This window comes from Dromiciops gliroides, chromosome 4 (genome assembly GCF_019393635.1).
Source record: "Dromiciops gliroides isolate mDroGli1 chromosome 4, mDroGli1.pri, whole genome shotgun sequence".
In the NCBI taxonomy this organism is placed as follows: Eukaryota; Metazoa; Chordata; class Mammalia; order Microbiotheria; family Microbiotheriidae; genus Dromiciops; species Dromiciops gliroides.
Window position 1 is genome coordinate 134,826,024 of NC_057864.1, and position 27,751 is coordinate 134,853,774.

Here is a 27,751-nt window from a genome sequence, read left to right on the forward strand (position 1 = left end):
CTCTTTTCATCCATAAAACTTTTCTCACTTAGTTCTTTCTATCCTATATTAGTTTAAGATCTCATTACCTCTTTTGTAATTGCTATTCTTTCTTCTGATCTTCCCAGTTCATGCTTACATAGATGCCAAATAAATTTCCTTCAACTTCAGGCCTTCCATCTCCTCTACTTGTCCTTAAGGGTAGAAGAGTGGCACCCTCTACTCATTGATGAACATTCTCACATCTAGTCATACCTTTCATATCCCAGTGAATGAATTCCTGTAGCTGATCATTCAGACTCCGTTCCATACCTTTTACCACATGATTCCTCATTCCCATCCTGCTCAACTCTTGCCTCAAAAAGTTTCATCCTAACTCTACCCAGCCCTTCCATTGTACACTCTGGAATGCCTGTTCCATAGGCAACAAACTTATCTCCATCATAAATCTATTCATAAAAAAAAAATCTATTCATGTCTCACTCCATCCATTTACTAGCTCTTATTGAAACCTGGTTTTTCTGTGATGACACAGCCTCCCAGGCTACCCTTTCCATTACTGACTGCACCTTCACTTTTGCTTCTTGGCTTATTGGTCGAGGCAGGGAAATTGTAATACTCCTTGCTTCCCGTAGGTTTTCCCTCTTACTTTATCATTCAGTAACCTCTTTTCCTTTAAAGTTCATGATTTTTATATCTGCTACTCAATCAAAATCCTGATAGCTATTATCTTCAGACCTCTAGGTCACTGCCCTTCCTTCCTCCATGAGATCAACACTTGGCTTTCAATATTTCTCTTTCCTAATTCCTGCCCTCATACTAGAGGACTTCAACATATATCAATTGTCCCTCAAATACCCTAACTACTGAGGTACTGAACCTACTCACTTCATATTAGCTACTCTTCCACCCTACCTCAACTAGACACAAGGATGGTTATACCCTTGATCTTGCCATCATCCACAAATGTACTACTTTCATTCAAGAATTTTGAAGTTCCCTTATCTAGCCATAATCTTCTGGCTTTTTACCTCTCCTGTCTTTCCTTTCATTACCTTATTCTTCATCCTCACCATGACCTCTAATCTCTTGACCTCTCAGTTTTTTCCCAAGACATCTCCCCTGCATTAGCCACTCCTCTAATCATCTTAACTTCTTAGTGAAACAATTCAACTGTACACTGTCTTCCTCTCTTAAATCCCTAGTCCCCTTATTATACCATTGATTATACTCAAACAACCCTCAGCCTTAGATTACTCCCACCATTTGTTGCCTTCAGGCCTATAAACATGCTGCTGAATGAAGGAGAATCACACAACCTCTGACTTGGTCCACTACAGATTAATCTTACATAACTTCAACTGGACTCTCACTGCTACTAGACAATCCTACTCCTCTCTTATCAACTCTCAATACACAGAAGCTCTTCCAAACCTTTTTATCCTTCCTCAAACCTCCCAAAGAATTTCCCTCCTCTCGGCATACTCTCAGCTAAGATCTTTGCCTCATATTATGCAGAAAAAAGTTGAGGTCATTCACTATAAACTCCCTCTTGTCTTCTCTTCCTTGTTTCCTATCCTCAGGTTACTTCTACCACTTTCTTCATCCCTGTTTCACATGATGAAGTGGCTTATTCCTTACCAAGACCAGCCCCTCTACTTGTTCAAGGAATCCCATTCCATTCCATCTTCTACAACGGATTGACCCTTCTGTTATCTTCACTCTCATTTATTTTCAGTCTCTCCTCTACTGGCTCATTTCCTACTCCTTACAAACATACCTATGTCTCTTCTATCCTCACTTGATCTTTCTGTAGCTAAACTCCTTGAAAAGGTTATTTGTAATACCTGCCTCCACTGTCTTTCCTCACTGTTTTCTTAACCCCTTATAATCGAGTTTCTGATATTAATATTCCACCAAAACTGTTCTCTCCAAAGTTACCAATGATCTTAGTTGCCAAATCCAGTGGTCTTTTCTAAATCCTCTTTCTCCTTCACCTCTCTGTAGCTTTTGACACTTGATCATTATCTTATCCTTCATAATCTCTTTGAGTTTTTAGGACCTCTCTCTCTTCTGGTTCTCCTTCTGCCTACCTTATATTCCATTTCTCAACTTTGGTAATTTTCTCTGGTTTTCCCCTTTGCCTGATATGTTTTTCCCAACTCTTCACTGACTACTGATTTCCATGTCTTCCTCTGAGTCCCAACTAAATCCCTACTTTCTACAAGAATCCTTTCCCAACCCCTCTTAATATGTTACTTCCTTACTTAAAAACCTTTAATGACTTCCCATTACCTATATATGATAAAATACAATCTCCTTAGCCTAGCATTTAAGATCCACCACATTCTGACTCCAATCTTTATTTCTAGGCTTCTTTTACTTATTGACATTTTAAAATTCCATACTTTAGCCAAGCGGGATCACTGTGAATAGCTAATGATATTTTTCTGCCCCATCTTATTCTGTCCTTTACTTTTTCCATGCACTCATTTATACTGTTATCTATATCTAGAAAGCACTGCCTTCACATCTCAGTCTTTTTAAAGTCTTTTTCCCTACCAAGGTCCAGCTCAGTTACCTCAATCATGAAAGATTTCAGTCATGAAACATTCTCTGAACACTTTCTTCTGCCTGAAATTCTTTATAACATTTTGTGTAGACTCTCCTTTGGAATCACATTCTAACTTGTATCAAATTAAATTGTGCAAGTCTTCTCTCTTCTATTAGACTGCAGATTCCTTGATAATAAGTGTGTAATTTTTCATCTTGATATCTCTAGCATTCAAGACAGTGTGTGGTACATAGTAAGTGCTTAGTAAATTTTAGGACTTAGATGGAATCCCTATGTACATTGTAATTTGGGGACCACGAGCCTAGTTCCTCTGCCACTGTGTCAAGATCCTGGATCATGGTATGGACCTAACTTTTGCAATGGAAGCCCCACATACCTGGGATGTACTCCTTCCTTTCCTTTGCCTTATGGAATCCCTCTCTTCTTTGAGAAGCAGATCAAGCAAAACCTTTTACATAAACTCTTTCTGAATGTCCTCAAAAATCCTCCTTCTCTAACTACCTTGTATTTACCTTGTACACACACACACACACACACACACACACACTCTATATTTATTTATGTTGTGTAATTTAAGATTCTAAATGTGGATTCTAATCTGTTCCCCCAGTTTTGGGGGAAACTGACTAAAATCACTGATAAAACGAGTTTAGGTTTTTAAGGGTTTATTGAAAAATAGAAAGAAAAAGATTGAGAACAGAATTCCAACAGCCTGGCATTCCTATCTTTCCTCAAATTTCCTGTGAAGTCCTCTGCCACCACCACCATCATCAAGTCAGGAACCCAAAGGCACGGGAGCTCTCTGCACAGGCTCCCTCTCCTCCTTCCTGTCTCCTCCCAGAAAATAGGAGGCTCCTCAAGTTGATTGGCTGGTAGCCTTGATAGACAGCACCCATGAGTAAACGTCATTTCCTGACGCCAAGGAAAAGCCACAATGCCTCTGAGGCATTTTCCTCATGGCAGAGCTTTCCCACAGTAAGTCTCCAGTAGGTGGCATCATTCCAATCATTACAATGTACATCTTCCCTGTTAGAATATAAGTACCTCAGGGCAGCTAGGTGGCGCAGTGGATAGAGCACCGACCCTGGAGTCAGGAGTACTGAGTTCAAATCCGGCCTCACACACTTAACTTACTAGCTGTGTGACCCTGGGCAAGTCACTTAACCCTAATTGTCTCATATATATATATATATATATATATATATATATATATATATATATGTATGTATGTATGTGTGTATATGTATGTATATATATATAAGTACCTCAAAAGTATATATTATTTCATTTTCTGTTATCTTCAATACCTAGCACAATTCTTTTTTTTTTTTTTTAGTGAGGCAATGGGGGTTAAGTGACTTGCCCAGGGTCACACAGCTACTAAGTATCAAGTGTCTGAGGCCGGATTTGAACTCAGGTATTCCTGACTCCAGGGCCGGTGCTCTATCCACTGCACCACCTAGCTGCCCCCTGTCTTGCATGCAATATTTTTTTTTTAAGTGAGGCAATTGGGGTTAAGTGACTTGGCCAGGGTCACACAGCTAGTAAGTGTTCGGTGTCTGAGGCCGGATTTGAACTCAGGTCCTCCTGAATCCAGGGCCCGTGCTTTATCCACTGCGCCACCTAGCCACCCTAGCACAATTCTTAACACACAATAGATGCTTAATAAATGCTTGTTGATTGATTGATTGATAGCTAGCTAGAAGATAACCAACTCACTACATAATCTAATTCTATGAGCATCTATTAAATGCCTATTATGTCCAGGCACTGTGGTAAACTCTAAGGATACAAAAAGAGACAAAAGACAGTCCCTGCTCTCAAGGAGCTTACTATCTAGTAGATTAGCCTTAATATAAATAATCTAATGATAATTAGAATTTTGCTCCATATGTATAGGTATAATATGAATAAAAAGAAAACTGTATTTGATTTAAAAAAGATTTAGTATTTCTGAAGGATAAAACAAATACAACTAATCCTAATGCAACATCTTATAATTTCAGATGTAAGGTACAAACTAGTCATAGTTCTTATAGTTATATCAAAGGTTGGGCACTAAAGATTCTCAGAAGGATTTCAGTTTGAGGCCCCACAGATTGTCTGTTTTCCAAAGGACATACTGGAACTTAATCAATTTCTTTTCATATAATTTATTGCTTCCTGTTGCCAGGGCAGCATTATTCATTTACAGCTAAAGCAATATTACTATTACATCTATGGCTATAGTCAATTTTAAGTAAATGCACTTAATGGATGCTTTTTCAGTGATTTAAATTTATTTTTAGTATGTATTTATGTTCCCCCCAGCAGATTTATATTTATAGTTATGCTTCCCTCAGTCTCATATGAAATTTAGTTTATGTTCTTATTTTACATGTCTCTTAGAATGTAGAGAACATAGTCCAGGAGTTTGCTTGGCATTATTGAATTGCCAAGTCAGAATGAAAAGTTTATTATAGGACTCCCGGGCCATGTGACCAACAAAATGGAGAAATAGACACTTTCTCAGATCCTCATAATCTTTTAAACCTATTCCAAAATAGGAATGATAAGCAAGACTTAAAGCAGTTTCTCCATAAGATACCAAGAGTCCTAACAAAGTAAAAGTCTGATGAACTAAGAACTGCACAAGCTGATACACTAATAAATTTCCATTTGTCCCCCCTTTACTTCCTTTGCTGTGGAAAACTAAAGCTCAAAATCTTGTTCTGGTGTGGATTGCAGTGTGATTTTACCCTCTCTTGTAGTAGTGCCTAGTCAGAGAACTGAGGAACACAAAACTGGAGCATGACCTCAAAGTATATTGTTCTAGCAGACCTTTAGCAAAGCACCCAGCTGTGTCCAATTCTGTTCCCATGAAGTCTCTTGGGGCAGAGAATGTGGTTTATAGAATGTGAATCCCCCATTGTGGGAGGAGACCAAGACAGCTTTGAGGTCTAGCCACAGAGCAAACCACCATTAAAGGGAAGTGAGTCAGAAAGTGAGAGGGGAATATAAATAGGCAAACTTCGCCAAAGAAACAAAAGAGAGAACTGATGGAAATTAAAATACATAGAAAGAACAATCTGGAAGAGAAACAAAAAGCAATATTAAAAGAAAACATGATCTCCATAGAAGCAAAACATAGACATCTCAGAGACAGGATAACAGAAGTAGCTTAAGAATTATAGGTCTCTGAACATCATAATGCGAGATAAAATACAAGAATATTGCACAGAACTATTGAATATAGAAAGCAAAGTGCCAGTTTAGCGAATCCACAGATTGCCTTTGTAACAAAACCATCTACTGTTATCTTGAAGGCAAGTTGTTGAATTTAACAGTTCTATCGACAAATATCTACAGATGTCGACAAATTCTACAAGTGATGAGTAGAGAAAGTAGAGAAAGACCTTTCGGTGTATAGGAAAGAAAATTTGAATAAAACAAAACTATTCTACATCCATGAGAAATCTCAGGAGGGAATGGAATACTGTGTTTTGAAGAACAGAGGAGCTCAAGATGAAAACTATAACCCTATAACATAACCCTATAATCCTAAACCTAATTTAAAAAAAAAAGATGGACATTCAATCAAAAGTCATTCAAAGCATTCCTACAAAAAAAAATCAGAACTCAGCAAATTGTTTACCTATAAAAATACTTTAGACAACAGAAATATAAGAAAAGTAAACAGAAGAACCAAGGAAGGTACAGATGACAAAATAAATTGCTGTAGGGAAAAAAATTTGACACTTTTCGAGTTAACAATGACAATAACAATAACAAAATAACAGCAGAGACCGTGGAGATTTGTTCTATACATATATGAGGAGACCAGGAAAAAATTGGCAGTCACATAGAGGTAAAATTTCTAAAATTTTGGACTAAATCTCAGAATACCCCATTTACAGATGAATGAATTTTGGGGGGCTGGGATGACAGTGTAGAACTTTATTACAGAATAGTAAAGCACATAAAAGGGAAAAAAGCAGGAATAAAATGGGGGGGGTATGAAATATGTCCTATTTAAGTCTGAGATTATTGAAAGGAAAATGACTCCAATTTTCTCATTAAGTAGGGGAGAGAGGGATAGAATTTGGAACTTAAAACTTAAACAAGTTTAAAATTTTGTTTTAACATGTAATTGGAAAACAATAAAATATATTAAAATTTTTTAAAAGAGAGAGGAAATCTTGTTTCAGTGGTGGTGAGGGCAAGTCCCATTGATAAACACTCTCCCCATGAGGGCTGACAAAATTTTGCAACAGATAATCTAAAGACCAGATAATCTTCATATAGACAACAGCCCACTATGAGAGGTGACTTTGTGTAGAAGAAAGAAAACTAGACTTTTCAATCAGAAGAGCTGCATTCAAATCCCAGCTCTGCTAGTTATGACCTCTGCAGCCTCAGTACTATTTTTCAATTGCGCTGATGCTCATTTAATACTATGATACAGTATATTAAGATCATAGATTTATAGTGTTAGAGTTCAAATGGATCTCAATTGGAATTTACATTTGAAAGGGACTTTTAATGAACAAGTGTCTTTTAAGTGCCTGCTGTGTAGCAGGCATTGGGGTCAGCCAGTAAAAAAGCATTTATTAAGCCCTTACCATGCTCCGGGCACTGTGTTAAATATTGGCATTACAACTAAAAGGAAAGGGAACTCCTGCCTTCAGAGGGCTTGTGCTCTAATGATAGAAAATAGCACATAAAAAATTGAAGGAGGGAGGGCAAGGGAAGAAAGTGTGGAGAAGGGAACATAATAAAGAAGTCTGGAGTGCAACCTGAAGAGAAATGAAGAGATGGTGGGCCTGGGTGCCCTTCTCAAATGGAGATTCTGAAAAGAAGCATTTAAATAGTGGGGAGGGCCTCAGGGTTGGAGTATATTTGTAGGTACTAGTTCTGAATTCCAAGGCTGAAATCTTCCAGGATAAAGAGGTTTATGAGGGAATGATGGAAAAGTCCTGAGCCTAGTCTGTTGAGAAATGTTGGGTACAAATGCAAAAATAAGACAGTCCTTACCCTTGAGGTATTTACATTCTAATATGGAAATGAAACTAAAGGGGAATCATGTCCAGGAATGGGAATTTAAATCCAGGCAGTCAAAGGATCTATGAATAGAATTATAGGGTAGTGGAATGCCAACTACTAGCATGTTGCCTTCTTCAGTGGCAGTGGTATTAAAATTTGATTATTCTCAAAGCAACAAGAAGAGGCATAGGAAAACATGAGTGAGTGTATCTATTTGTGTGTAGGGATGGTATTATATGCCATGGGGGCAGGGCAGGTGGCAAGATGCCTGGACTGGACAGAGAATGGGTAGTACGTATAATATGGTACAAACCTGGCTGACTAGAGTGTGTTGAGGTGAAGAAAGCTCACTCTCACCTATTCTAATCCCCTCATTTTTTCAGATGAAGAACATGAACCTTATAGAGGCAAAGTCTAGGGAGGTCCTCTGGCTACAAATCCAATGCTCTTATCCCACAGTACCACAGTGCAGAATATAGGAAAATTTTAGATAGCTCAGTGCCATAGTGGAGAGAGTGCTGAACTTTGTCAAGAAAAACTGCATTAAAATCCTGCCCCAGACACATACTAGTTGTGTTATTCTGGACTAGTCACTTCTCATCTCTTTGTTTGCTCATGGGATAAATGATTAGAGATGATAATGTGTTAAAACTTGTTATAAGTGTTATACATACCCTGGTGTGCTATATAAATGCTAACTACTACTTTTATGGCAACGAGGATTATAACAGTTCTAACAATTGCAATGTAATAACACCTCTGGGGCCGTTTTCCCGACCTGCAATTATATTCTCAGTTTGGTGATTCTAGAGGGTAGTTTCCTTCTCATTTCAACAAGGTTCTAACATAGTTCTTGAGCCCCTACCAATGTTGTCCCTATTATCAGTAATCATTATCTTCATTTTGCTTTTAGCAAAGGGTATTTACAAAGCAGATATAGTAAGAACAATTGGTATAAAACAGTCCCTCCTAACTAGGGTGTACTCATTTCTTCACCCAGAAGATCCCTGGGGAGAATGGGATCAATCATTAAAATGATAGTGAGTCATACATAATGAAAACACAGGTGGCCAAAGGGCACTTCACAGGTCGTTTATTGGAAGTCCTTTTTCCCTTTTATAAAGCCGTCATGGGTTTTCCCTTAGGTATAACTCACTTCTGTATTCTGAGAGTTGGTTTTGTAGGATCTATACTCAGTATTTCTCTCTGTTATGAAGGGTTGCAGTCTCTGAAGTAGCTGTTGTCCTTTGTGACTTTCTTTGCATATCCATCTGCAGGTGCTACCTTGGTTGTCAGTTGCTAGTGCTCTGGCAGGAACTGGTTGATTGTGGTGAGGCTACCTTTTCATATCTGTAACTATGTCCTTTGCCTTTAGTCTTTACCATTATGAAATCTGTCAGCTGCTGTTAGTAGCACTAGCATATTCTGCTATTTTTGTCATGAGGAGTTGGGAGAGAGAGATTTAAAAAACAGCAATGTAAACCTTACTTCCTCAAATTGTTGCTTTGAAGAAATTTGTCTGGAGCTAGTCTACCACTAAAATGATCTAATACTAGACTTTATGATTTCAAACTGGTCAGAGGACCATGTCTGATTCTTGTAGCCAGTCATAAGATAGTTCCTTTATAATATAATCAGTTTTAATCTAAAGGTCAAACCACTTAATTTTTCTGAAATTGATTAAGGATTTGTTTTACACCTAATTTATTCTTTTGATTGATTAATTCAGTCAAACTGTCTTGGCATTCTATTACACTAATCAGAGTAGAGATAGAAAGCCCCGCCTTTACAAACACATGAAATAATATTTCTATATCCATAATGTAATTGAAGTAATGTAGCTATAATATAATTTCATGATCAATACATAGTACATACACACACGCACACGCACACGCACACACTCTACATGGAAGCCTTCCCTAACCCCTCTTAATTCCAGTGCTTGTCCCTGTTTTGAATTATTTCCTGTGTATCCTGTTTTTAGCTTACTTAGTATGTATTTGTTTGCATGTTGTCTCTGCCATTAGATTGTAAACTCCTTGAGTATCCCCAGTCCTTAGCACAGCACCTGGGACATAATAAATGCTTAATAAATGTTGATTGATTGATTACATAAATTAAAATATTAGCTTACATTTACATTGCACTTTAGAATATGTGAGGCATATATTATTATTTCCTGTTTTATGGAGCTTATATCAATTAAACCTAAAGTCTCAAAGCTAGTGGAAAGGTTGATGATATCTACATAGTTGGAGGGAGCATCTACTTTGATATGGGTAGCAGATAAGAGCATTGGATAGAGTGCTGGGCCTTGAGTCAGGAAGATTCATCTTTCTGATATAAAATCTGGCCTAAGACAATTACTAACAGTATGATACTGAACAAGTCACTTCACCCTATTTGCCTCAGTTTTCTCATCTGTAAAATGAACTGGAGAAGGAAATAGCAAACCACTGCTATATCTTTGCCAAGAAAACCTCAAATAGGGTCACAAAGAGTTGGGCTCAACTGGAAAACAACTGAACACCCCCCCCCCCACACTGATAAATTCATTAAAGGATAATATATGATTTGCCTAGCGTAGCTTGACACATGGCCATAGTTTCCTCCCAGTAAATCTGTCATAGTATCCTAATGCTACACAGAGATCCAAAATCTTTTATAGAAATAGATTGTCCAGGGCAGCTAGGTGGCACAGTGGATAAAGCACTGGCCTTGGATTCAGGAGTACCTGAGTTCAAATCCGGCCTCAGACACTTCACACTTACTAGCTGTGTGACCCTGGGCAAGTCACTTAGCCCTCATTGCCCTGAAAAAAAAATAGTTTAAAAGACATAGATTGTCCATTATAGAATGAAGAATTGTAAGGATATTAGAGATCAGATAATCCTGGATCCATAAGCTTTTGGCATCTTGTGAAATGTATAGAGCCCTTCTCAAAATCATGTTTTAAAATACATAAGCTAAAATATGGATTACAAAATAATTATATTGACTGTCAAATTATTTGAAACACAAGTTCAAATTCTCTAGGCTGTGAACCCCTGAACTTATGCCGCTTCCTTGTTTTACTGAAGAGAAAACTAAGGCTCAAAGAAGTACCATGACTGGATCAAAACAACATGGGCATTACAAAGCAAAACCAAGATTTGAACTGTGGCCCGTTACCTCCAAATCTATTACTTTTCAAAATATTTTTGCTATGGGAGACTATTCATCATTGTAACAGAAATTTCTAAATAGCTTTCCTAAGGACTTTTGATGATCACAATCTATTTAGAAAAGGTTTTTATCTTCTTAAAATCAGATAAATCATAGTTCACTTCCAGAATGTTAATTATCGAAGCACGGACAAGACCTTTGGTCTCTCAGAGCCTCAGTTTCTTCATATATAAAATGGAGATAATACTTATGGTACCACACTGGGTGGGAATAAGGATTAAACAAGATGATTTATTTAAAAGTTCTTTGTAAAATCTAAAGATATATATATATATATGTGTATATATATATGTATATGCACAAATATCAGTTATTATTATAATAGTGACATAAGGATTTAGAGATTCCTGAGGAATAAAGCTTTATTATACAAAATTAGCCCTTATCTAAGTGCACATGTTCATGTCAGCACATAGAGGGAAAAAACATCCTTCATAAGTCATTCTGAGTTTTCAATTACATGAACACATTCATTTGCCTTTCAGTGAGATGACTGCTCCCTCTCTGATGCCTCCTCAGTCACTAATCTTCAATCCCTTTCTGTTTACTGGCTTCTTCTCTATTACCTACAAAGATGCCCATGTCTGTTCTATGCTCAGAAACCCCTTATTTGATCCTTCTATTCTCTCAAACTATTATCTTAAATCTTTCATCCCTTTCATGGTTAAATTCCTTGAGAAAGCCATCAAAAATTGGTGCTTCTTTTTCCTTTCTTCTATTTCTCACCTGGGGTTTTGGGGGGTGTTCAACGGAGCAGTAGCACCTTTGGTATAAGGGCTTGTCCAGCCCCTTTCAGGGCTGCTCATCCACCTTTGTTGTCCACCCTCACCCAACTCTCACCTGTGGCTCCGAGAAGCTGTAACATTCACAGTGGCCACATCCCAGTAAAACACCTTACCAGAGAAGATAAACCAGATTGAGGGTAACCCACAGGCCTCAAACGCTTCAGTGAGTTGGAGGATGCCTACCCCACGTATATGAAAACTTCCCCTGGCAGAATTGGCAGATGAGAACATGTTCCAGTGGCCACAAAAAGCAGGCATTGTGTAATGGTTAGAGCTTGGTCAGACACGGAAGACACCAAGGTCATTCAGGGCGTCCCAGGCTATTGCCAGTCATCTTGATGTTTGTTGTTCTGAACTTGGACGACTCTGGAAGAGTGAGACTTGTGACTTTGTGCAACTCTGTCTCACTTCAGACCAATTCACACATGAGTCAGGACATCACCTTGTGGTGTCATTGGTCCTCTTTGAAATGAAGGGGGAACCACTCTCCTTTCCTCTTTGCATCCTGGTTTCTGAAATCAGTATTCAACTGAAAATACTCTCTCCTAAGTTAATGATTTCTCAGTTGCTAAATCTAATGATCTTAATTGTCGTCCTTTTTCACTTTTGTGTTGCCTTTAACACTGTTGCTTACAGTCTTCTCCTTTATTCTCTGTTCTCTGGGTTTTCATATCACTATGTTTTGTTTTGTTTCTCTCACTGCTCCTCAGTTTCCTTTGCTGGATCATCATCTGAGTTGTATCATTTAACTCTAGGTGTCCTCCAAGGCTCTCTTTTCTTCTCCTTAGTTTTTTCACTTGGTTATCTTATCACCTCCCAGGGATTCAGTTATCATCTCTATGCAGGCGATTCTAAAATCTCATCTAGCCTTGTATTCTCTCTTCATTTCCATTCTGTCTAGTGGACATCTTCAACTAGATGTACCATAGACATCTTAAACTTAACATGCCCATAGTTGAACTCATCATCTTTCCTCCTAACCCTTCTTTTCTGTCTGGCTTCTCTGTTACTTTGGAGTACACTGACATCCTCCGTCATCCAGGTTCAAAACATAGTTGTCAGAGTCAACTCTTCAATCTCTCTCATATCCCATATCTAATCTGTTGTCAAATCCTGTTGAATCGACCTTCAACACATCTCTCTTATGGTTCTCTTCTTTAGCCCTATTACCACTGTGGTAGAGGCCCAATGATCTCTTAATTTCCAAACCTAAAGGCCTTTCCTTAATCCTCATCCTTGACTTTTGTATGGTTTCACCTCATACCTGAATCACTAGTTTGCCTTCTGGTTGATCTCCTTATCTCTAGTCTCTCCTACTATATTCCATCCTCCACTCAGCCTTCAAATGACTAAACATAAAGTTCTACTTAATCTCCAGGAACTCATCATCTTGCAAGAAGACATCAGCTTTGGAACTCATACCTCATCAGTATCCCCTTGCTCTGGGATCCATCTTTCCTTCTGATTTGATAGGGTAGAGGGTGGATGTTGGAGAGCTCCCAGAATCTACACTAGTTAAGAATAGTGCCCAGGGCAGTTACTTGATCATCTCCTACCCATTTCAGGATTTTATCATGTTCCATATAGGGCATCCTTTTTCCTGTCCCCACTATTTTTCAGTTTCTTTTTATGTATTATCTTTCCCTATTAGACTGTGAACTCCTTGAGAGCAAGATCTCACCTTTCTTTGTGTTCTTAGTCACAGTGCACATATTAAGTGCTTAAATTCTTGTTGACTTGGCTTGACAAGTACCTAGATTCTATTTTTTATGAGTTATTAAAGATGAATAGCATCTACCTTATGTATAAGTAAGAAGGTTCTCTTTGATTTAAAAAGTGCTGTTTTAGAAGATCTAGCTCCAGTCTGAATGACTCTCTGGCTTCATTTTTTTCATCTATAAAATGAGCAGTCTGGATTTTGGTTTCTTGAGTCTCTTCAAGTTCTTAATCCTAAGTCTTTGAAGTTAGTGTTTGTCTGCAGCCACTCTTTCTTTACTCACATTCTTCTTAATTAAATCAATCCCCCTACATCAAGTTTTGATTAACCTTGTGGAAATTCCTAGCATCCTCTTAAGACTTTTACCTAAAGAACAGGGAAGGATCTTATATTAGTAATATATGCTTAATAGTACTATTAACGATGATGCATTGGCATAGCAAACACTTATTGATGCATTGTATAAATTTGAATTAATAGTATACCATTCTGACTTGAAATCTTTCATAGTCATATTACCTTTAAGTCAGATAATTATATTTTAAGATTTTTGTCTCTAATTGTGGAAAGACTTTTACATTTTACAGGAACACAAGGCATAAAGAAGTGGATAGAAATATATGGATGTGAGTGGCATTACTACTTGCTAGATACAAAAAGCCAAACCTCATTTAGGATTCCTGGCGGCAGATAAGGAGAAACATTCTTTGTCTCAAAACTGTCCCTGTTCTGTTGAAGAGGATAAGCACAATGGATTGAGTCTGTGGAAGGCCAAGTGTTAGAGGCTGCACTGAAGACAGTTTCTAGCAAGTGGTGTTCTTCCCATTCTTCGTCCTTTCTTCCCAGCTGATGTCAGTCCTTTTGTTCTCATCCCTGAGATGTCCCCTCATCCACAGAAATGTTTTAAACTTTGTGTCATATTTGACAGATATTAATATATCATGGTTTTGTGTTATAATTCCCAGTGCTCTGATATCTTAGAATGTCTTCCTGTGTAACTTAGCTGGTTTTTAATTGGCTATAAAGTTTTTGAAAAAGAAACTTGTTACTGAAACTCAACATCTTTATTTGTATGATAGATTGAGTTTAAAAAGACCTTAGAGGTTAAGAAAACAAAACAACAGACCTTAGAGGTACTCTATTCCAATGCCTTCACTTTACAAATGAAGTAATTGAAATCCAGAGAAGGTAAATGATTGCTCAAGGACATTAAGTAGCAAGTAACAGAAGAAGGATTTGAATCTAGGTCTTCATAGCCCCAATCCAGTGTTTTTTATATCCTATCACCTTACATTAACGTCCATGTATTTTGAGTCTTTGAGCATCAGTTTTATAGAATAGATTAAATACACCCAGGCTAGTTACACAGTCTTGATTCAGGGATAATAAGTAATAACTGAACAGTGTACTATTTTTCAGACAAAATTTGCCACATCATCCTGTAGTAGCCATACTCCCAAGCTTGCTGAGCTTCTTAGGGCACCCATATTTTCCTGGTATACCAACAATACTAAAATAAAAAAATTACTTTTGTAAAGTTGATATATGATATATAAGGATTCTGGTGTTTCCTGTGTTCCTCTGGTGTTGGCCTACAGTCTTATTGTGATTTGTTGACAGCATCAAAAAATGGTTCATAAGAACTCTGCTTAAGATCTTGCCTGCAAGAAAATCTTAAGATGCTCTTATGGTTTCAGTAGTTAGGGGTGGGATTTTTTTTTTTTTTTTGCTTTTATCCATAAAAGCGGCAATGATACTGCTATTTTTGAAACCTTCAAATATGCCATATCTTGGACAAACTCTTACAGTTCACTAGATACAGTTTATTACATTCTTACAGTTCATTAGATATTAAGAATTTTTAGAGAATATTTCTATAGTATGAAAGATTTAACCAAAGGAAACATTTTGTGTTTGACACTTGAAAACTGACTCCTCATACTCAAGGTTAAGATTTATTATTAGTAATGGGAAAAAATGCAGTCCTTATTTAAGCCCCTAAAATATACTTTTATATACCCCTCATTTCTAAAAACAAATTATTGGGTTTCTACAATTACATTCATATCTAAACTGTTCCTTAGATGCTTTTCTAAACATTCATGGGCATATTCCCTCATGAAATCTGCTGAATTATATCCTTTTGGCTAAGCAACAGTCTGCCTCCCAGTTTGGAAATATGTAGGAATGAGACACAGGAGAAGGACTTGATATCAAGTATATATGTGTGTTTTGGTGTAGGATGACTGTGTTTCAGCCAGAATTTACACAGTGGTTTAACTATTTGGCTCCTCCCCATTACTATTATATCAAGAAGGGGAGCATGACTTTTCTTTTAAAATCTTTCTTCTCTGAATTTAACTTTATAATCTGAAGGCATATTAAAATTTCAGTCTTAATACTCATGTTATATTATCTTAAAGATTTGCCCTTTTCTTTTCCAGGATGAAGTGGCACATACTCTAACAGAAAGCAGAGTATTAAAAAACACTAGGCATCCCTTTTTAACAGTAAGTAATTTTAAACAGTAAGAATTTTACTTTTCATCTCAAGACTTTGTTTTGATGATTTTTCTATTCTTTAAATTAGCGCATAAACAAATTTAAGCTGTCTTTTGTTTACTTTAATTATTCTATTTGCTCAAAGTGATTGAGAAGGATCTGAAATTTTTTCAAAGTTTTGGGAACATATAGATAATTATGGAATCCCACATTTGAAAGGGACCTAGAAGTCATCTCATCCAACCCTGCTTCCAAATATGTGAATCACTTCCACAATGTCCCTTCCAAGTAGCCATGTAGGCTTCCATTTTATAATCTTTATATAAGAGGCACCAGAGTTTAGTGAAAAGGTACAGTACTAGACTTTGAACTACCTACTACTATGTGCTTTTTGACCTTGAGTAATTCAATTAGTTTTTAAGTGCTCCAAGCAATGGTTTTTTGTTTTGTTGTTGTTGTTGTTTTTTAAGTGACGCATTTGGGGTTAAGTGACTTGCCCAGGGTCACATAGCTAGTAAGTGTTAAGTGTCTGAGGCCAGATTTGAACTCAGGTACTTCTGACTCCAGGGCTGGTGCTCTATCCACTGCGCCACCTAGCTGCCTCTCCAAGCAACTTTCTAAGACTATTAGCTACAAACTTGTTACCAGTCTACATTGGTGGAAAGAGTTTCACCTGTGGGACTTCCTCCCAATAGTGAATTCACATGATTTTACCAATCTGTTTATATTTCAATTGTGTTCTTAATGTGATACCGGAGTTATATTAGTTTGTTGAGAGTCCTTTTTTAATAATATCTACTTTAAAATCCCATATTAACTTCCTATTTTCAAAATACCAAAGAGCAAACCATCTGTGACTTTGAAAAGGGATCAATAAGAAAATCAAAGATCAGAAGTCCAACCTAAATTTGAAAGCAAGATTGTAATATGTAACTGCTCAGTTATTATTGCCTTAAAATAACCATTATAGAAATACATATTAAGCGATCTTATAGTAAGTATGTTACAACTCAGGAATATCCTATAGATAAAAACTAGAAATAGTAAAAGGCATGATATAGACCTATCATAAGCAAGGTATAAAACTGTGTGTGTGTGTGTGTGTGTGTGTGTGTGTGTGTGTGTGTGTGTGTGTGTGTGTGTGAATGTCTTTGTCTCTGTGACTTTACTATCTCTTTGGATTAAACTAATGAGTTCCTTAGCCTAACTCCTGGACTCCCTGTAAAGTCACTGTGTCAGTCATGAAGTTCTGCTTATGCCATCAATCCAAATAGCCACAAGCAAATTTAAGAGGTTGTTTTCAAAAAATGACATTAAGAATTCTTTCTTTTATTTGAAGCACAATCCTGCAAAGGGGTTTTACTCCCTATGTTTCTAGAGCTATTTTGTTTGTTACTTGAGCTCTGTTAATGTAGATCATGGCAAAATAAGGCTGAAGTAGGTATATATTTTAGGACAAATCCTTTTGAGTGACAATATTCATGTTGTGCTGGTATGCCATATGGGATTCAGTTAGTGAACTGAAACATTTAGAGGGGAAAAAGTGATATTGAAGACATATTAAAAATAAAACTCAATAGATTTAACTATCCCCTAAGAGAACTTGTCTCTACTGAAATAAAATGAAAGCTGAAGTTGCAGATTGCATGTATGAGAATTTTGTGGCCTTACAATTCAATATACAATGTCTCAAAAGCCCACTAGTGGCATATTTATTGCATAGTAGATTCGGAAATGCTCATTATAACTGTAAGGTTTATTTTTAATTTAAGATTATCATAAGTTCAGAAACAAAGAACTCTTTAAAATAAATATTCATTGTTGAGCTGAACAGAATCAACCGAGATTTCTTATAAAATCTCATCTGAGTTCTTAAGATATGATATTAATTAAGTATTTCTGTCTGTTTCATCAGTCATAGCTTACTCTGTTTAAGTACTTTATAATTATAATAATGAAAGTGTGGGTCTACATTATGAGCATATTTTTTTTCTTTTTCTTTTAAAGTCCTTGAAATATTCCTTCCAGACAAAAGATCGTTTGTGTTTTGTGATGGAGTATGTTAATGGAGGAGAGGTGAGTTAAAGAAACATGCTTAACACTTATGTTTGTATAGTATCATTGGCACTGTTTTGTATATAATTTATTAAAACCGAGGTACAGAAGCTCTTTACTATGTGGATTACATATCTCTTACTATAAGATAGTGACATTTATTGCTTAGATTTTCCACTTGAGGGGAAGAAAGAGAATAGCAATCATTTTGTCTTAATGGTCATTACTGGTATATTTAATTTTATAGAGCAATTTAACCTTTTTATGAGTGTATTTCATTTCCTCCCTTTCCTTGTGTGTTTTCCATTCCTCACTTTAAAAAAAAACTATTTTTAACACAAAGACATAATTTATTGGAGTAGTTGATCAGAAATATTTTCATACTAGGAGGATTCCGAAATCCTCTATGTAGTGTAGTCCATAGCAGTGGTTTCGAACACAATCCATACATAAGGATCCTTCTGTGCCACATAATTGATTTAGTTTTAAAATGTAATGTTACTTATGTTTTATTGTATTTTTACTCATTTTATTAAATATTCTACAATTACATTTTAATCTGGTTTGGGCTACACCTTGGAGTGTTGTGAGCAGTGTGTTTGTCACTTCTGGTTTATAGGAATAAATTAGTCTTTTTCCTCCACAAAGAAAAAAAGCCACCTTGATTTGATAATCTAATTGTCTTCTGTAGAGTTCTCCAAATCCACAGACTGATTGATATTAGCAGTAGAAAAATTTATGAATTAAGCAAATGCTTCCTAAGTGCCTATCACTATATTATTTATACTATCTCATGGGTGATACAAAAATAAATAAAAAATACCTAACCTTACTAAATTTAAAAGTGTACTAAAAGAGATAAGAACCATACAAAAAGCTATATTATAAGGTAAGAAATGGTAAGTTCTGTAATACTGTACAAGGAGTTCTGAAGAGGGAAGGATCATTTAAGGCAGGAGAAAGATTGGGAAAGAAAGAGTTCATGTAAATGTAAGGATTTGAATTAGACTTTTGTTTATAGGTAATATTTTCACAAAGAAAAGAGGACATTGATATTCCAAATATTGATATTCCAAAAAGAGTTAACAGTGTGAGCAAAGGCAAAGAGGTAGCAAAGTATAGGGCATGATTGGAGAATCTTTAGGAATATAGAATTTAGGAAGGTTAATAAAATCATGTCTGAGATTGAAGCTTGAGATTTTTGGATGGCTTAATATATAGGAATTAATTGTCCAAATTAGTAGCTCAGATCTGATATTGGAATGAAATGAGTTGTGCATGTATATACACACACATATATGTATATGTATATGTATATATCAGGGCTCTTAAACTTTTTCGTCATGACCTCTTTTCCATTGAGAAATTTTTATGTGACCCCAGATATATATGTATATAAAATAGGTATAGAAATCAAAGATTTACTGCCAAATTTTTTGCAACCCCCATATTCAAGTTATGTGAACCCCACATGGGGTTGTGACCCACAGTTTAAGAAGTTTTGATATGTATGAATATTTCTCTGTACCTAAAAGCTATATACCAAGTCAGTCAATCAATAAGCATTTATTTAGAGCCTCCTATGTTCCAGGCACTTTTAGGTTTTGAAGATACAAAGGCAACCCATGGGGAGAGACATGGTATAGTTGCATATAAATATATGTAAGACATATATAAAATTAATATAAAGAGATTTGGTGGTATAACAATAGCTGCTTGAGAAAAATCAAGAAAGGTCTCATGGAGGTTGGTATTCGCACTGAGCTTTAAATAGAGATTTGGGATTCTAAGAGATGGATGAAGAAGAAATATATTCTAGGCATGGAAGACAACCTGTAGATTTAAAATATTAAGAACCATCAAGTACAACTTCAAGTCAAAAGCTGAATGGGAAGAACATGTTTTAAGTTATAATACCTCTGCAGTTCAAATTTTAATGCACACTTTTAGGTCTATAAATGAACAATAACACATTTTGAATGTATCCTCATAAAACCCCCAACAATATTAATGAATCAAAGACCTGGACATTATTAATGTTTGGGCCCATCCATCAGTTTTAGGTATAGAAAAATGAACAATTTCTGTTCAAAGATTAGGAAATGTTGTCTTTGATTTGGTTCTCTCCAAAAAGATGGAACTGGTAGTGAAAGTAAAATTGATGGAAACCTTGTGCCTAAGTTCAATTCATCTTAGCCTTTTTATAGAAGAAAGATAAATATATCTTCTATTTTAGAAGAGCCAATTTGAAAAAGACCAAAAAAAAAGGATAAATAGAATCTTTTGCTTTAAAAGTTTTTAGAATTCAGCCAAAGATGGGAAAATCTTAATGAATTTCTAAGACAAAAAGGGAAACTATTCTCATGAAGAAGATGGAAGAATTTGTCTTAAGAAACTAATGTGGATACACAGGAAACTCCTATACTGCAAGGCAGTTTGACACAGTGAATAGTATGTAGGGCATAGAGTTCAGCAAAGTGGTATTTCAATCTGCCCTCTGATACTGCTAGCTGTGTGACCTTGGACAATTCAATTAACCACCTTCAACTAAAGTTTCCTTATTCAGAAAACAAAAATAATATTTTGGAACCTACCTACCTCTCAGGGTTGTTGTGGGACTGGAAAATTAAATGACAAAAGTTTAATGAAAACAAAGAATTAAGCCATTTTTAAAAAGGAAACTCATCTACGAAGTTAGATAGTAAAAAGACAAATGGAATCAAGGCTAGATAACAGAAAGAATAAAAACATGGCATAGTTCTATAATGAAAGTATCAGAAACACTAAGACTTGAAATGGGCTGAGATTAACACATAACTAATTAATCAATAAGTGTTTTCTTCAGCAATGAAAGAATTTTTTAAAAAAATAGATGTGTTTGGAAAAAAATTATCAAAAAACCTATGCAAGGTGGATGGGATATAACATTATATTATTATATTATAATGACTTCTTTTTAGCTTTTATGTTTTATTTGTATTAGCTTAAAATTAGTCTTTGGACTAGCAAAAGAGGAATGGCTAGTACAAAGTTGCCATACTAGATAAGAGATAAACCACTTAAAGTTTATCTAAAATTTAGTACATATAGTTTATATCAATTTGACATATTCTAGCCATTATTTTTTTATGGACTGCATGAAGAACTATGAGTATAGTACAGTTAAGTATATTTGGAATTGGTTAAATGACAAGACCCAAAGAATGGTCATTATTGGCTTGATGTCATCTTGAAAAAACATTTCTAATGTAGTGGCCCAGGAATCTGGCACAGAAACATAAGAGTTGGAAAAAAAATCGGAAACAATTCCAATTCCTTATGCAACATAATCAATAAGTCATCACACAGACTTTGCCCAAAGACTTTAGTTTCAAGAAACTCTAAAACCAGCCAATTCTACCTTTAATTAGCTTTAATAGTTAAGTTTTTCTGCATATCAAGTCTAAATTTGTAGTGTTACAATTTCTACCTATAGCTCCTAGTTCTGATCTCGCATGTATCAGCCCAGTTACTCTATGCCTCAATACCACTGCTTTCTTTCCAAGTCCTTTCTGGTAAGGAATTGCCCAAATTATACCAGAGCAAAGGAAACATACCAATTGAAGGGGACCTGAAGTATTTCTCCAGGGTATATGGAGCCTTCTGAGGAAGCAAGAACCTTAAGGCCAAGGCAACTCTGATGGGGAAGGAATTAGAAAGGGCCATAGAGGATCAGCTGGTACTGAGTCTAAAACCAGTCTTTTCTTATCAGGTAAGTCTTGCTGAAGACTAAATCCCAGAAACCACTGAATTGGAGAACACGTCCCTTTCCAGGATGGCATTGATTTGCTTCTGGGAGGTTGGATACCTGATTTGGCCAATCAAATGCACTGTAATCCAGCTGATGATTAGCAGTGGCAAACCTCTTACTTTACTAGGGTAAAGTGCCATTGTGCCATTTGGGGACAATTTTAGGACCACTTGGGTTAGGTGACTGCTGAGGAGTGGCACAAGGAGCCCAGTAGAGCAGGAATAGCTGTCTTTTTTGGTCCTGTGCCCAATTTAATATGGCATCACCACCACGATATACCAGGTGGTAACTTGGACCTACCTCCTAGCTTCTGTTTTTCTTGTAATGGCCCCAACCTGATTGTTTAGTGTATGATGTCTCTGATAGGTTTGTTAAGTGTCCCACAAACAAGTGTATATGTTGGGGAGAATCAGCAAAATTTCTTCGTTGGTCCTCACTTTGTCATTGTCCAGTTCTGTTCTCTCCAAGCCCAGACCTCTTGGCTAGACCTTTAGTCACCATCTAGGTATTAGTGTAGATGAAGATCGTCTCTGCCCCGTCTATAAAGGCTCTTTGACACATTAGTCATGTTGCCTGCAACTGAGCCCACTGGAAGAATTTGCCAAGACTGGCACTTCCTAGGGTATCTTCTGATACTTGATCAATGTGTGCTGAAGTGCTTCCCTCTTAGTGGGTGTAGCCATTGGTTAGTCAGATAAAATAATATTTGTCAGAAGTCATGTCCTTAGAGTTGAAGACCCACTGGGCCAGGCAGGGTTCCAGGAATGAAATGTTGGGTCAGTACCTAGTTTTTGCCAAATCACTTTTCACTTTTCCCAATAGTTTTCCACTTTCCAGAATAGTGAGTTCCTAACATGATAGTTGGGATCTTTGGGTTTATCAAGCACTAAGCTCCTATGCTCAGTTTGCTTCTGTTCATTGTGTGCTTAATTCGTTCCATTTAATGATTTTATTTCTTAATCAATACAATACTGTTTCATTGATTTCTGTTTTGTAGTATAGTTTAAGATCTGGTTTTGTTGGGACTCCTTACTTCATAATTAAAATAATTCTTTTGAGATTCCTGACATTTTGTTTTTCCAAATGAATTCTGTTGTTATTTTTCTATAAGCTAATCTTTTGATAGTTTGATTGGTATGACACTGAATAAATACATTAATTTAGATAGTATTGTCATTTTTAACATATTGGCTTGACCTTTCCATGAGTAATTAATATTTTGCCAATTATTCTTTTGTCTTTATTTGGGTAATGTTTTGTAGTTGTATTCTTGTAGTTCCTTATTATACCTGCTGAGTAGACTCCCAAGTATTTTTTACTTCTGTAGGCATTTTAAGGACAGTTAAGTGGTGCAGTGGGTAGAGCGTAGGGCCTGGAGTCAGGAAGCTCTGAGTTCAAATCCAGCCTCACACACTTGATAGCTATGTGACCCTGGTCAAGTCACTTAACCCCATTTGCCTCAGTTTCTTCATCTGTAAAATGAGCTAAAAAAGGAAATGACTAACCACTTCAGTATCTTTGTCAAGAAAATCCCAAGTGAATTTATAGAGTCAGACAGGACCGAAATGACTGAACAACAGTTGTTTTAACTGAATTCTTTCTGCTGGATTTTATTTTTGATAATACATAGAAATGCTAATTATATGCATTTTTTTCATAACAATATTTTATTATTTTCCAGTTACATGTAGATGTGGTTTTCAACATTTGTTTTTATAAGATTTCTAGTTTCAAATTTTTCTCCCTCCTCCCTGCCCAAGACAGCTAGCAATCTGATATAGGTTATATATGTACAATCACATTAAACGTATTTCTGCATTAGTCATGCTGTGTAAGAAGAATCAGAGCAAAAAGAAAAAACCACAGCAAAGAAAAACAAAACCAAAAAAAAAAAATAGAAATACTATGGTTCAGTCTGCATCTAGATTCCATAGTTCTTTTTTTTTTTTTTTCTGAATTTGGAGAATATTTTCCATCATGAGTCCTTTGGAACTATCTTGGACCATTGTATTGCTAAGAGTCAAGTCTATCACAGTTGATCAACACCCAGTGTTGTTGATACTGTGTACAATGTTCTCCTGGTTCTGCTCATCTCACTCAGTATATACGTTTATTTTATATCTAACTTGAGGAAATTGTAAACTATTTCAGTTAAATTTTTAGTTGACCCTATGGTTTTCTAAGTAAAGCATCGTATTTTTTTTTTCCAAAAGTGATAATTTCATTTCCTTTTGCCTGTGCGTATTCCCTCTTGGACAGAGCCTGGTTAAGTTCTTGACCTGGGTATGTGTCTGAACAGTATATCTATGGGCTTGCTGTGGTTGGAGTTATAATAGACCACGGCACTCTAGCAGACCGATGGCTGCTGGACTTTGTAATTTTTTATCAACTGAAAAACTCTGAGAGTTCAGAGTTACGTAACTTCAGGCTCCCCTTTGGTCTGGGATTCCTAACCTGGATATTCCTTTGTCTACTTTAGACTGGAGTGAAGGCTAAAACTAATACCATCCCCCATCCCTCAAATTCCCCCATTCCTGGGTCAGAACCACACAGCTGCCGCTTGCTTCTGTTTATGCTCCCTATCCAGTATATAGTCTAGGTACTGTTTCTAGCTCTATAACACACCCAAGGCCAGATCCCCTCCTCAGTATCCTGGATCTGTTACACAGTACTGGGTAGTGAGTGACAGAGTCCAGTGTCCCCAGCTGGTACCTGATCCAAGTCCTTATACAAAGTCATACCATCTCTGGATATGAGATAACTTCTTCCCTTAGTGCTCAGATGTGGCCCTTTTAATGCTTGTCTCTACTTGCCTAGCTAGATCCTATTCCCATCGTCTTTAGGCTTATTTCTTTATGCTGACCTGGGCTGGAAAAAAATTACTCACCGTAATTTTTTCTTAGATTTCCTTATCAGGAGACAGTTATGGTAGTTCTTTCTAGATCATTGTGGAGGACTTGTATGAGAGAGTTGCATTATACTTTTTCCTGCTCCTCCTTCTTTGATGGTCTCCCCTAAATATATCTTAAAATGTATTGCAGAGTTCCATTTGTATTCTTACTGGCCTCTTTAGAAAATTTCCCCCTTCCCCTGTCTTTTTTTTTTAAACTCCTTATTGGAAGTTTTTTCTCATTGTGTCTTTAGAATTGTAGTCTGTCATCCTTCCTAGGCTGACTTCCACAGTAGAATTTTATCCTATATTCTTCAAACTGACAATTTCGAAATCTAGAGTGTTTGACCCTGTGCTATTTAATGTTTTCATATGTTGATTAGATAAAGGCATAGATGGAATGCCTATCAAATTTGCAGTTTTCACAAAGCCAGGAGGAATAGCTAATACTTTGGGTGACAAAATCAGGATCTCAAAAGACTTGGAAAAACTAGAACATTGGGACATATCTATTAAGATTAAATTTAAAGGAGGTAAATGTAAAACCTCACATTTTGGATTTTTTAAAAAGTCAAGCAATAACAACAGCTAACATTTACATAGTACGTTACAATGTACAAAATACTATATTTCTTTTGATCCTCATGACAATATTGTGAAATACTATATACATGCTGTTGTCCCAATTTTAAAAATGAAGATTCTAAGATTGAGAGGTTAAATGCTTTTCACAACCAATATCTGAGTCAAGATTCCAATTCGGGTCTTACTTATTTCAAGACCAGCTCTGTATCCACTGTGACACCTTCATGAAAACAGTATACACAACGAATACAGTAATTTCAATAGAAAGAACAATAGCTGTATAGTCAGAAATGAATTCTATAAAAATATTATTAAGCATAATAAACAAACTGTGGTATGTGAAGATAATAGAATATTATTTTGCTGTGAGGAATAATGAATGTGATGTATACGATAATACAGAACATGTAAAGATCAACATCATCTTATTCAGAGAGAAGTAAACTAAGCCGAGGAAACAATATACACAATGACTACTACAATGTAAACATAAAGAGCAACCACAATAAAATCAAATGTGAATGTTACAGAATTATAAAGAACAAGCATGGTTTGAAAGAAGAGATATAAGTAGATATTTCCACCCTTTTGCAGAGGTAGGAGATTCACAAGTGTTGTACATTTTGCATATTTTTCATTCTTTTTGAATGTATTGATCATTCTGGATTTTATCTTTTTTGTCTTTTAAAAAAGTATTTATTATATCATATGGCTGGAAGAAATTATGGTGATATAAAAATGCATCAGTAAAAATTTCTTTAAAACAGCACCAAAATAAAAAAAGGCAGTGGATAGAGTGTTGTACTTGGAGTCAGGAGTGCTTGAGTTCAAATTCTGCCTTTGCTGAGTTGTTAGTTGTATGGCTGGGCAACTCTCTGAGTTTCATTTTCTTCATCTGTTAAATGAAGATAATAGCAATACTGCCCTTGCAGAATTGTGGATATCAAGTAAGATAACATATAAAGCACCTTGCAAACCTTAAGCCTCATATAAATTCAAGTTATCACCATCACCACCACCACCACCAACAACAACAACGTCATCTTTATTATGCTTCTCCCCCCACCCCAATATATGTGTGTGTGTGTATGTGTGAATGTAATGTCCCTTCCCTCATTGCATTCAAAATACTAATACTGTGGGTGCAAACTATTCCATATAATGTTGGACTTGGTTGATGTGTTGGTAGGTTTTACTGAAATGTGTTTTTTCCTTATTATTCTTTGTTATAAGAAATCAGAGGGAGATGGGTAGAAATCTTTTGGGATAAGAGTAATGTAAAAACAATAGATTTCAATATATCTTTTTTTTTTCCTGTAGGGCAGTGAGGGTTAAATGACTTGCTCAGGGTCACACAGCTAGTAAGTGTCAAATGTCTGAGGCTGGATTTGAACTCAGGTCCTCCTGAATCCAGGGCCAGTGCTTTATCCACTGTATCACCTAGCTGCCCCCTCCTCAACACATCTTTTAAAAGGCTAATGAATAAAAAAGGGAAAAGGACTCACATGTACAAAAATATTTATAGCTGCTCTTTTTGTGGTGCCAAGGAATTGGAAATTGAGGGGTTGCCCATCAATTGGGGAATGGCTGAACAAGTTGTGGTATATGAATGTAATGGAATTCTATTGTGCTGTAAGAAACGATAAGCAGGAGGAGTTCCGAGAAACTTGGAAGGACTTGCATGAACTGATGATGAGTGAGATGAGCAGAACCAGAACATTATACACAGTATCATCAACATTATGTGTTGATCAACTGTGATAGACTAGATTCTTCTCACCAATCCAATGGTACAAGAAAGTTCCAGAGGACTCATGATGGAAAAGGCTCTCCAAATCCAGAAAAACAAAGAACTGTGGAATATGGATGCTGATTGAACCATACTATTTCTTTTGTTTTTGGTGCTGTTGTTTTTCTTTTTTGAGGTTTTTCCTTTCTGATTCTTCTCTTACAACATGACTAATGCAGAAATATGTTTAATGTTATTGTGTGTGTGTATATATATGTATGTATGTGTGTATATATAAAACCTATATCAGATTACCTGTTGTCAGGGGGAGGGAGGGGAGGGAGGGAGAAAAATTTGAAATTGGAAATCTTATAAAAAGAAATGTTAGGGGCAGATAGGTGGTGCAGTGGATAAAACACCAGCCCTGGATTCAGGAGGGCCTGAGTTTAAATCCGACCTCAGACACTTGACACTTACTAGCTGTGTGACCCTGGGCAAGTACTTAACCCTCATTGTCCAGCTTCAAAAACAAACAAACACACAAAAAAAACACACAAAACAAAGCAAAAACCAACCAAAAAACAAAACAAATTGCATGTTTAGGGGCAGCTAGGTGGTATAGTGGATAGAGCACTGGCCCTGGAGTCAGGAGGACCTGAGTTCAAATCTGGCCTCAGACACTTAACACTTACCAGCTGTGTGACCCTGAGCAAGTCACTTAACCCCAATTGCCTCACCCAAAATAATTTTTTTTAAAAAAGAAATGTTGAAAACTATTTCTGCATGTAACTGGAAAATAATAAAATACTTTTATTTTTTGAAAGTTTAAAAAAAGGCTAATGAAAGTGGTGATTTAGGGTGGTGACTATGTGAGTTAAGAGGAGATGGAAATAAG

The 27,751-nt window shown here is 36.3% G+C and overlaps 1 protein-coding gene across 4 annotated transcripts in view; it reads left to right on the forward strand.

Annotated features, from left to right (window-relative positions):
- The window catches only part of AKT3 (AKT serine/threonine kinase 3), a 388,701-nt gene that overhangs the window by 269,321 nt on the left and 91,629 nt on the right, over positions 1-27,751 (forward strand). For all 4 annotated transcript variants that reach the window (XM_044002303.1, XM_044002302.1, XM_044002305.1 and 1 more), the window contains 2 exons: positions 15,751-15,816; positions 17,815-17,883. In XM_044002303.1, the coding sequence (XP_043858238.1) occupies positions 15,751-15,816; positions 17,815-17,883 (135 nt within the window). The remainder of the gene's footprint in view (positions 1-15,750; positions 15,817-17,814; positions 17,884-27,751) is intronic.